The sequence below is a fragment of the Patiria miniata genome, unplaced genomic scaffold (genome assembly GCF_015706575.1).
Source record: "Patiria miniata isolate m_02_andy unplaced genomic scaffold, ASM1570657v1 HiC_scaffold_13, whole genome shotgun sequence".
NCBI lineage: Eukaryota > Metazoa > Echinodermata > Asteroidea > Valvatida > Asterinidae > Patiria > Patiria miniata.
This window is the reverse complement of record NW_024037051.1, coordinates 9,081,366-9,092,910: the sequence shown is the minus strand read 5'-3', so window position 1 is coordinate 9,092,910 and position 11,545 is coordinate 9,081,366. Positions and strand designations below refer to the sequence as shown.

Sequence of the window (11,545 nt, the reverse complement as noted above, 5' to 3'; positions counted from 1 at the left end):
CCTTCCTTATGGGCTCCATGCGCCGACAAAGAGGGCGCCCTTTACCTAGCAACGACGTCCCATGGGCGGGACATTTCGCTGGTTGATGCACACCGTTCCTTGCGTGTGACGCATGTACACCAGGGGATTTGTACTATGTACACGCAGTGGCCGTGCTTCGCGGCAAATGAATTGCAGTCAGGCAAAATGGCTTCAATCGGTCACCCCCAACTATACTCTCTTTGCCGGTGAGGGGGTACTTGTGAACGGAGCGGATACCTGCAAACCCTCCTTTTGATCTCTGCCCAGTTCTGTCTCATTTTGCCAGAATGCATCACTTATCTTGATTGCTAACCAACCCACCCACCTGCAACATCCAGGTACAATCTGCAGCTAGCCTTCCCCGTCTTATTCTCAGCCACACATTCGTACTCTCCGATATCCTTGTAGGTTACATCCTTGATCTCCAACAAACACGTGCCATCCTCCTTGTAGGTTGCTTGCATCCTCTCGTTGTTGATGATGTCTTCGTCTCGAAACCACTTGACGATCGGAGGAGGCTCACATAAGACCTTGCAGCTCAGGACGGCCGTGGCGTGCTCCATGACGTACACGTCTTCCAGACTGTCCATGAAAAATGGCTTGATGTCTGAGGTTGGAAAAAAAAACACATTCAGATGATAGTTTGCTTTTTGATACGGTACATTGACAACAGTTCTTATCAAGCTCTGGTTTGGCTTTTTTAAAACAAATTTGAAGTTGAAGTTGAAGCCATTCTTGTGACTTAAATAGAAAATTTGTTAGAAAAACAAATGCCTTATTAATATATTTCTATGATTAAAACATTCAAGTCTTGATATTCTCTGCATAATTGTTTACAGTAAAAAGTAAGAGATCACAATAATCTCTGAACTTTTAACAAATTTAGTATTTTGCTAATGATTTAAATCCTATTAAAACTTTTACAAAAAAAAATGAAATCCCAGAACCATCATGAAGCAAGCTTTATAGTTACTGAGACAATATCTTTTTCCCCAATAGAAGGCTTTTGAAACTTTTAATCATCTTTTTTTTGGTTCCTTTTATCACAATGCTGATATTACTCACCTTTTGCTATGGCAACGGAGTTCTGCTTCTTCAAACAGGATCCTGACGCTGATGCCTCTTGGTTCTTAGATACTGAGGGCAAAGTTGACAAGAATGACATAACAAATTTATAGTCAAGCTAGACATTTCAATATTTTTCACCTAATAGATCATGTTTAATGTGATGAAACGGGATAAGTTTACCCATCTGTCCGCAAATACAGGTAAACTATCTTACATGTACAATTAAAAGTGATCAAGTTGAGCAAAAGAGGCAACCTGTCACCTCTACGGCTGACAAATTGAGCAAGCCATCACAGCAGTCAATCAAGTGACTGTTTGGTAATTTGATACAAGCCATGCTTTGACTGGAGGTGATTGATATGTCTTTATGCCAGCTGTACCTACCAGTTACCTCTTATGTCTGTTGCTGGAATTTGACTAGTCACAGCGTTTACATGAATCTGATCTGACTGTTTTTTCTAGTCCATATATACATATGCATGGCAGGGGAAGTGGAGGAATTTTGTGACTGTCTGTGACTGATCAAGTGATAGGTGGTTTAATTAATACTTAATACAATTAGTTCATTGTTTGAACATTTAACTCACATGTTGTAGAAAGCAAAAAACAGTTTTGTAGTGAAAACACATCACTGCTTGTTTATGTTCATTCTTCTTCACTGGTTTAACCATTAAATTGCCTGCAATTCTTGGATGCAATTTTTGATAGATTCATTTTTTAGATACATGTAGGGTCCATGAAGTGAATTTTCTTAGGAACATATTTTTCGCAGCTTTCAACGCTTCTTAAAAACATTTGACATCCCTTTTTGGTTAATTTTATTGAAAGGTGCACTTCTTTAAACATTGACAACTTTCCATGCTTTTTTCGGACAACTTAGGGCACTGATGCTGTGATGTCATTTCAGGAAGACACAGTTCAGTTTAAGGGTTTTCTGTTCAAATGAAGAACTCAAAAATTGGATTACTGAAAAATTGCTCATTGGCTTACTGCCATGTACTGACACAACAACGGGATCATCAAAGTAAAGAAAATTTACAACAGCGAAATATCTAAAATTCTGTCAACTTTTGGTGCTGAAACAGCACCAAATACATTGTGGTTTCTGTCTGAAATGACTTCACACTTTTGCTCACGAATATGGAAATTTTCATTAGCATAAAAACCAAAAAGGCGCCAAAATCATACCCTTGAAAATGGCAAAACAAAAATTGAAAATAGGATTCAATGGGACACAAAGTTGCGTTTCCAAGAACTGCATTAAACAATTACATTGCGTGGGCCTTTAAAGTAGGGCCACAAGTACTGAAGAACATTCTATTCTGATCAAAAACATTTGCCAATTACAATGCACTTCAGATACAAAATCTAGCACGCTACTTAAAGTGCCATTCTTCATACCATTTTATCAACTGATAGCCTACCATTCGCAATATCTTCCACTACCAACGACACTGCATAAAATTACACTGTCACACAGAGTACAAGTGTGCAGCATTTCATGGCATTACTACCAACTCCCTCCGCATTGCTGAGAAGTCACCGAGATGCTCACGTGCGGAGTGTTTTTCCAGATCATGTTTATTGTGACTGTCAGTTTGAAATTGATCTGTAATGGCTAGCTGTGAAGGGCTATGACGAAGGTAGCGAGTCAAAACCAAAAGGCAAATACTCATAGTGTGCAAACATTATTCGAGTATTGTTTGACTCTGACATCTGCGCACACTCGGTCAATTTATTTTTCTTATTTCCTATGCTAAGTACTCTTCGGGTATTTGATTTATACAAGGAATAACAGGAAAGTTTTGCCAAATGTGAATGGAGAGGCACACCTTCGGAATTGTTTGTTGGACTAACTGAGGGATTTCTGGAATGATGAAGTACTGAACGTGCAGATTTTTCATTAACTTGGTCAAAATGATAAATCTTCGATCTTGCAGGACTAGAAAAACCCGAAGTGCAGTGGTGGGGCCAGACTCTAAAATTAGGGGGGGGGGGGCAGTAAAAACAAAATCTCAAGCCCGTGTACGCGCGCGCGTACCATTGTCAATGGTCCGGAAATATCCCTGTTAACTGTAACAGAAAATTCTGCAATATTGGTTAAAGTTGGAGTCTATCATTTGCAGTTATCCAAAAAGTAACTGGTGTAATTCTTGTTGAAAAACATACTTGGTTGAGAGATAATAAGGGGACTAAACTCCCTGTAAAATTACTCCCTCTGGAGAGCTGTATGTTGAAGAAATCAACAAAAGAAGGCCTTTCCAGCGGTGCTTCTTAAGACGCACCGTAGGAAATTTGAATTAGTAGTTCGTTTTGTTTTGCGGCGAAGCACGTGCAAGCATTGGCACGACGGTCGCACACGCGCGTGCGCGGTTGCTATAATTCGTCGGATCAGTGCGTGACATCGCGTGGCTGCAATTGGCTCATTGAGAACGTGTCTCAGATGCTGAATTCAGGCCTAATTCAAAACATGATTCAGCAACTTTTGATTTGAATTTGAGATCCTAGAATGCTGTTTTTCTCGGAATACACAGCTGAAGCTGAGCTGAAACTTCATCAGGTTAGTTGTTCAATACCCTTCTTTAGATTTTGAGCACGTTTGTTGCTTCAAACGAACAAAATGCACAAATTACAAATGATGGACTATACCTTTAACATACATGTATTTCACAGGTATGAAGGCGAGGAAAGAACAAACCATTGAGCCAACCTGACTTCCAAGGCAAATAAGGCATACACCAATCACACTATCACACGTGTGCACAGGTTGGCTGTAGATTTCGATTTTCTACCCGGGTAAAGACTCACAACTCTGGTCCCGACCGGTTGGATTTTACCCTTGTAGAGCGCTGGACCCATGTAGAAGCCATGTCGGACTCTTGCTAGCGCGAGGGGTTCCCAGGTCCAACACAGAGATTTGGAGTGGTGTGAAAGGCCATTAACTCTTTCAGTGCCAAAGTCGTACATGTACGAGGTATATTTGTTAGTTCGAAGTGCCAACCTCGTACATGTACGAGGTAATGTTCGTTCTTAAAACTTCGCCAAACCTCGTACATGTACGAGGTAGAGTAAGCATGTTATCACAAGGGGGCGCTCTCGCTCTTTCTAATAATATCATTTTCATTTAGGTACGACCTGTATTTATTTGTTTCATTCGAGTTCTTGCGAGAGGGGGCAGCACTGACACTCAGTGTTTCAGGGTGTAGCACCATGTACGTGACTACTATTGACTTTCCAATGTACCAAGGATATACCAGAGAGCAACAGCAACAAATTTAGTGAGTAAAACTTATTTACTTCTTTTTTTACAGAATTTTGAACAATTAAGAAAAACGCTCGAAGTTGGGCACTTTAGGGTTAAACTTTTCAAATTTCGCGGGTACTGAAAGAGTTAAGAATTTTGTGGCCGGCAACAAGGTTTGTGCAGAATTTCTGAACTAGAGCTGTTAGTATAGAATGGTAATTTTAAGTGCAAACTTGGCCATTAGCAGAGCCATGTACCTTTCCCATACATGCGGGTCTTTGATACACCCCACCCCCCTTTAGCTCTAGATCTATGGCCCAGTCTGCAGCTCAGTCAGCATTTGCAAAAGTGTGCACTAGTCTATGGTACTTAACACAGTCTCATAAATAGATTTCCTAGATAAATATAGAAATTGTTTTAAGATGTAGTTTATTGACAGAACGTTAAACCCGTTGGTGATGAAAAGACCAGGAAATGGCCGTGACATTTAGACCCGTCGTAAGTGCGTTGGTGAGTGGGAGTGTAGGGATGCCATTCTTACTGCACTGAGAATGATGGATAATGATGGATTGGTGGAAGTAAATCATCTTCAACAACTGCTGCACGAGTTTCACTTCAGGTGCAACTGACATCACAGTGAACAAAATCACTCATAAATGAAGGACTTTTTTTGTGTAAAAATTATTTATTTTCCCTATTTTCATCATCCATGTTGGCGTGCCAGCCAATCAGAGTGGACTTTAGAAACTGTGACATCGTTTCAATCAGTAATGAAGACTAAGCTGTTGATTGGTCAATTTAGATGCCATGTTTTTGTAATACAACAACGGGTTAACAAAGACCCAATATAGAAGGCGCCCGCTGAATGGTCAAAATTTTGAGGTCAAGACAAAGTCTTGTTTGCATAATTAATCGCGGAATCTGCTCGCATACATAGACCCTTGCTGTGCGAAAGGATATTCCATAGACTACCTGGCACATGGGTCCAACACCGTACCGGTAACCATTGGCCCACAGTGCTCCACAGCTTAACGTATCAAAAAGGCAAATATCAAATTTGATTCAAACTTACATGTAGAATACTTACATAAATGCATCAGACAGACCACATCGGATTCCTCAGACGGTTCGCTGATTCCATTCTCTCCCTCCGCCCGTACCCTGAAGACGTACCCTCCTTCAGGATTGACACTGGACACCCAGTATGAGGTATCGGTGACATCGGTAGCGATCAGGATCCAATCTTCTTCGCTGGCATCCTTGCCTTCTATGATGTACATGACGGTGGAGTCCAAGTCATTGTTGGGTATAGTCTCCCATGTTAGGAGGATGGATTCGCCGGCGATCTTGGAAACGTTGGGTTTGCCGACTGGACGACTGGGAATGTCTTGAAGCAAACAGGAAAGGAAAGTTGCACAATCGGGGTACTTGAGAAGTACCGTACATTTGTAGTTTTAAAAAAATTGTAGCACTCATATCCACATTTAAGTACTAGTCTGCACAAAAAACAGTACTCATCTTCATCACCTTATCTTTCACAAATGATTTACAAATACAGAATTGTGTTTGTACTAAAAGTTAAAAAAGAGGGCTGGATCGTGACACTGCAGAGTTTTCACTGTGTTACACATGCATACTTAGTCAATATCCTATTAGTAACTGCAGAGAAAAGAGCCGTTCATAACAACTTTTAGTATCATTGCAAATACACCACCAAGGACCTGGTACGCGATCCCACCACCGTACCCCCTGGTTTCAACCTAGACAGGCAAGAGTGGACCACTCTCAACAGGATCCGCACTCTACATGCCAGGTCTGCACACAATCTACATCAATTGAAGTTCTGGGACAACTCGGCATGTGAGTGCGGCCATCCAGATCAGACAATCTCACACATTGTGAATGATTGCATGCTGACGAAGTTCCCAGGAGGCATCAAGGAAATCCACCTTGTGACAGACAATGCCCTTACCTGGCTCTCCAATTTGGATCTGTCACTATAGTATACACTGCTGCAACAGTCATACGCAAGAAGAAGTATCATTGCTTTACCGATTACTGAGTTATCCAGTTCTCGAATTTTCCAATATCTGTGTGATAAGAGCACTTCCGAGTGCAGCACATGTAAATTCTGTCACCGACGGAGAAATTATGCTCCTCGAACAGCTTCCAAATCTTAAACTCAAGCTGTAAATGATAGCAAGGTTATAAATAATAAAGAAAACAACCCAAGAAAAATTTGATACCGGCACTTCCTGAACTGCTACATCGGAAGTCATCACTAAGCCTTCTCTCCTGGCCACGATAACCACTATCTTGCTCTTGATCATCATCAGAGACTGCAGAGAGAGAGACAGAGAGGAAACATGAGGCAAGGCGCTGTCACATGATTGGATATACCGGTATCTCTAGGTTTAACAAACTTAAAGCCAGAGTCCATCATTTGCAGCTATCCAAAAAGTAACTGGCGTAATTATTGTTGAAAAACATACATGTACTTGGTTGAAAGATAGTAAGGGGACTAAACTCCCTGTGAAATTTTTCTTTCTGGCAAGCTGTCATTTTGAAGAAATCAACAAAAAGCAGGCCTTTCCAAATGTGCTTCTTAAGAAGCGCCGTAGGAAATTCAAATTAGAAGCTCGTTTTGTTATTTGGCGAAGCACGCGCAAGCGTTGACACGACGCACACGCGCGCGCGGTTGCTATAATTTGTCGGATCAGTGCGCAACATCGCGTAGCTGCAAAGAACACGTCTCGGACGCTAACTTCAGGCCCAATTCAAAACATGATTCAGCAACTTTTGTTTTGAAATCGAGATCCTAGAATGTTGTTTTTCTTAAAATATACAGCTAAAGCTGAGCTGAAACTTCATCAGGTTAGTTGTTGAGCGCCCTTCTTTAGATTTTGAGCACTATTGTTGCTTCAAACGAACAGAATGCACAAATTACAAATGATGGACTGTACCGGGTACCTTAAATGTGTAAGTGTAAGTTTGTGGTTGAACTATGTGCCTTAAAGCAAATGTCTTTCATGAGCATGTTTGGTTTGGATAAGAACCGACAGGTTTTGAATGGCTTGGGCTGTATGCCCTGCCCATCATCAGGTGAAGATGAAAACGGACAGAGTACAGGGTGAGCGTCATAGGGATGCATGTGAATTGTTTCCGTTATGCAGAAAGAACACTTTCCTTTGTTGTGATCCGTGGGAAGAACTTTAAAATGGTGTTTGTGTTCAAAATTCCGTAACTTGAAAAGTACATAAGTGATTTGAGCGATTCTTGTACTAAAAGAAAACTTAATGACTGGGCTTTTATATCATAGATTTTAAAAGTGCTACAGGCAAAAGTTCATTCAAAAATTGGTCCTGCCTTTTGAGTTTTGTTATATTTTTTACTCACCCTGTATACTGTCAGAAAGTTTGAGTTCTACCGGTTCTTCTCAGCTCAGAACCACACCAGTAGAAAGTCATTAAAGATATTTGCCTTCACATGGTGCAACTGCAAACTTACACTTATTGCTGACTTCATCATGCGAAATGTCCAATCTTATTAAACCTGGCCTATCCCTGTGATTGAAGTGCAAATGCTCTTCTAGCAGTGAAACTGTAAGAACTTTTTTTTTTGTAAAGAGTGGGAACTTTAGTCATACATTCTGACAGATGACAAAACTGGATGAGTTACTCTCGTGCAAAAACTGGTCTACTGTCAAGTTGGAAGAGTAGAAAGAAAAGTCAGAATGCTGAAAAACTACACAGTGGCCAAGGAAATTGTAAAAACAAAATGTAGAAGAGTGAACCATCGTGAGGTGTTGCAAGACTATACTGGTAATTATAAAAAGGATTAAAAGACTCACATTCAGTCCTTCTGATTTGAGGCGTGCGATCGCACCCCCACGCCATCACACGCCTAAAAGCTTCCTGAGAAGTGCGAATAATCACACGCCTGAATCCCTCAGTACCGCACACCTTGGCATACATTTACGGCATAATTATATTTCATAAATTTTTGTCCATGCATCACTAATTTTTCCCTTCAGTGACCTATCAGCCATCAAAAGTGATATGTCCAAAAAGTCAAATTTGGCAGGGAAAAGATTGCAGTATTTACGGAGAAAACACTTAGAAATTTTCAGACCAGTCTCATACGGATTGTGCACAGGGTGACAAGTGATGGCTACATATGGGTATCTTTTCGTGAAAAATAAAGTACGTCAGTGCAGAGAAAACGGCTTTGTTGTAAACCAAAATGAATATTATGAAGGAAACAAACAGATTGTTCAGTCCCAGCTTGGATCACAGAATCACACGCCTAGAAAATCACACGCCTAAAAAAATCACACACCTAAAAAAATCCAGGTGTGCCTTTTTCCACACACCTGTGATTTTCAAATCAGAAGGACTGCACATTATGAGTTGGGTTACTTACTTCTTTCTGTGACTTCTAAACCGGCAATGCTTTGAGCAACTCCCAGTGAACTCCTTGCGACACATGTATACTCTCCCACATCCTTGGGTGTGACATGCGGAATAATCAGCATGCAGCTCCCATCCTCCCCGTGTTCCAGAATGTGGTGGTCGTTGGCCCCTATCTCCGACTGATTGAAGAGCCATACCACTTCCGGTTCGGGGGAGCCGGTAACTTTACAGTTAAAGGTGGCCGGGCCGCCCTCAACGGCTTTGCAGTCTTTTGTGTGGCTGAGGAACGACGGTCTGAAGAAGTTCGCTGTAATGGTTCCAATGGCTGGAGAGGGGATCGTGGACTGTGTTTCCTCCACAAAGAGCTCGGCGCTCCACTGAGACTCTCCGACTGAGTTGAAAGCTCTGCACGTATATTCCCCTTCGTCTTCCGGAAAGGCCTCAACGATGTGAAGCACGTACAGGTTGTGCTTGCGGAAGAATAAGAAATCCGGCGACTGCTTGAGTTCCTTATTGTTGAACAGCCAGGCCACTTTGGGTTTGGGATTGCCGCGTATCCGACACTCAAACTTGACTTCGGTTCCCTCAGCAACTGTCCGGTCGTGGAAAACTTCAGTGAATTCTGGCGGCTTAGGAACCAGTTTCCTAGACTTGATCTTTTTGACTTTCAGATGGGCACTACAATTTAATCGTCCTCCTAACCCATTGTAAATCTGGCAGGTGTACTGGCCGCTGTCTTCAGGGTACGCCGCCGCGATGATCATAAACGTCGTCCGCCCGTCAAACGTCATCTTGACGTCCTGACATGGGCATAGCACCTCGTCATCTTGAAACCATGTGACCTCTGGGATGGGATGGCCGATGATCTGACAGCGGAAGAGAGCCTCCTCGCCCTCTGTGACCGTCAAGTCCTCGATGCGATTCAGGAAGCGGGCCGGGACGGGATCCCATGGCTTGGGTTTTCTCTCTGTGGATAGAAAAGAGGTAGGGCCTATAGAGAATACAGGGGGTTGTAGAAAACAGTTATGAAAACACAATTGTCTCTACACACACACACACACTCAGACTTACGTTACATACCTTGTGTGGACATTGCTTTGTTTTCGTGTAGTTAAGAAAACTCGGTACAAAAAATAACTTTACTTAAACTGTGAAAACTCTTTTAACCCAATTTTTTTTCTATGATTCCCTATAGTGTTTCTCTTCATTCTGCTACAGATAAACCTAACCCAAAAATGCCTCTAAACCTGTTTTCCAGAAAGGGCAAAACCTTATGTGGACACGGCTTAGTCCACATAAGGTTAACACAACCTGCATTATGTGGACCTCTTTTGTTCACAAGTCCACATAGGGTATGTAACACAAACTCACCCCCACACACACAAATCACAAATATTGGTCTACTCGCCAAGGAAATAAATACCAGTATGTGAAGTGTGAAGTCAAGGCAGATATTTGAACAGGCCAGGACTATCCAAGGCACTGTGCCCAGGGCCTGCAAAACATTTGGGGGTCTACAAAATAAATTGAGGGCGTAGAAAAAATACCTGTTCGCAAACAGGCTTTTAGAGCTAACAGTTTGGCCTGGCTTGCTTAGTACACCAACATGAAATTGGTGCCTAGTGCGGAGTAGGGCCTACAGAACACTGATGCCTAGGGCATACAGAACATTTAAACAGGCCCTGTATTTGAATAGTCAAGGATTAGCAAGTTAGGGTTGCACAATGGCCGTTCCTTGCCCTTTAACTTTTCAGACCTGGGTTCTAATCCCAACCAGGCAAACACCCGAGGTTGGTTTCAGCCCCTTCTGATTCCAAGGGCTTGCTCTGAAATATTTTCAATTTTGCAGTGATTGGGTTCATTACGTAAATCAATTCCATTTTACAAGAATCATTGATAGTTTCATACTGGAAAAAGTTGGATGTGAATCTAAAACACTCAAAATAAAGAGTCAGTTTTCAACTAACTGAGCCATCTACCGGCAGCTCAATGATGACAGTCCTGAACTCATCAATATTTAGTTTCTGAAAATGCTCACAAGAATACTAACAAGAAGACCAATTCCTTTTGAAATATATCTCAAATTGTTTGGAATCTGATGAGCATGTAAACAGCTGCAGTGGCGTACCGGTATGGGGGAACTCATTCTCTCCCCCCCCCCAGCATTTTGGTTTTTAAAGATGGTTTTAATATAGTTCAGACATCATATAGTTAAGTCTTAATTTAGTTCCCCCCCCCCCCCCTATAAATAGCTGGATACGCTGCTGAACAGCTGTGTTACCAATCTTTTTTAGGTCATTCACTCCAAAAATAGATTCTTAAAATTTTCAGAATCAAACAAACTTGCAAATGTAAAAAAAAAACACACCAATATTTAGTCAAATGAAATAATCATAAAAGCGTAACTCATCATTATGCATTTACTCTGATTACAAGACCGTACTGGCTTCTGCTTGTGTGATCTGGAAAGACACCAAGAATTCTTTGAAAATGAGTAACACAACCAACACGTGTTCAAGCTTTTAACAGCTCATGGTACACGTGCACACTTCTATTGAAAAAACATGTTTGGCATTCAATATGCCCTACTTTACAAAACTGAAATAGCAGGATTATTTCTTTTATAGGAAATATGAGGTTAAGCCAGTTACAGTAGTGACCTATAGAACAATCTGACAACCATTTTAAAATTGTTTAAACAGCACTCTCTAAAGCCTGCCGAGTTTCCATTTTTACCGGTTCGACGGATCATCGGGCCATCAAAATACAGAGGTGTGCACTGAAAAATCAGACCGATCTG

At 41.5% G+C, this 11,545-nt stretch overlaps 1 protein-coding gene across 2 annotated transcripts in view; it reads right to left on the bottom strand.

Annotated features, from left to right (window-relative positions):
• LOC119721204 (myosin light chain kinase, smooth muscle-like) overlaps nt 1–11,545 on the bottom strand; it is an 86,661-nt gene that overhangs the window by 31,649 nt on the left and 43,467 nt on the right. For both annotated transcript variants that reach the window (XM_038191139.1, XM_038191140.1), the window contains 5 exons: nt 8,756–9,712; nt 6,580–6,672; nt 5,421–5,720; nt 1,087–1,158; nt 347–628 (listed from right to left, as the gene is read on the bottom strand). In XM_038191139.1, coding sequence (XP_038047067.1) covers nt 347–628; nt 1,087–1,158; nt 5,421–5,720; nt 6,580–6,672; nt 8,756–9,712 — 1,704 coding nt within the window. The remainder of the gene's footprint in view (nt 1–346; nt 629–1,086; nt 1,159–5,420; nt 5,721–6,579; nt 6,673–8,755; nt 9,713–11,545) is intronic.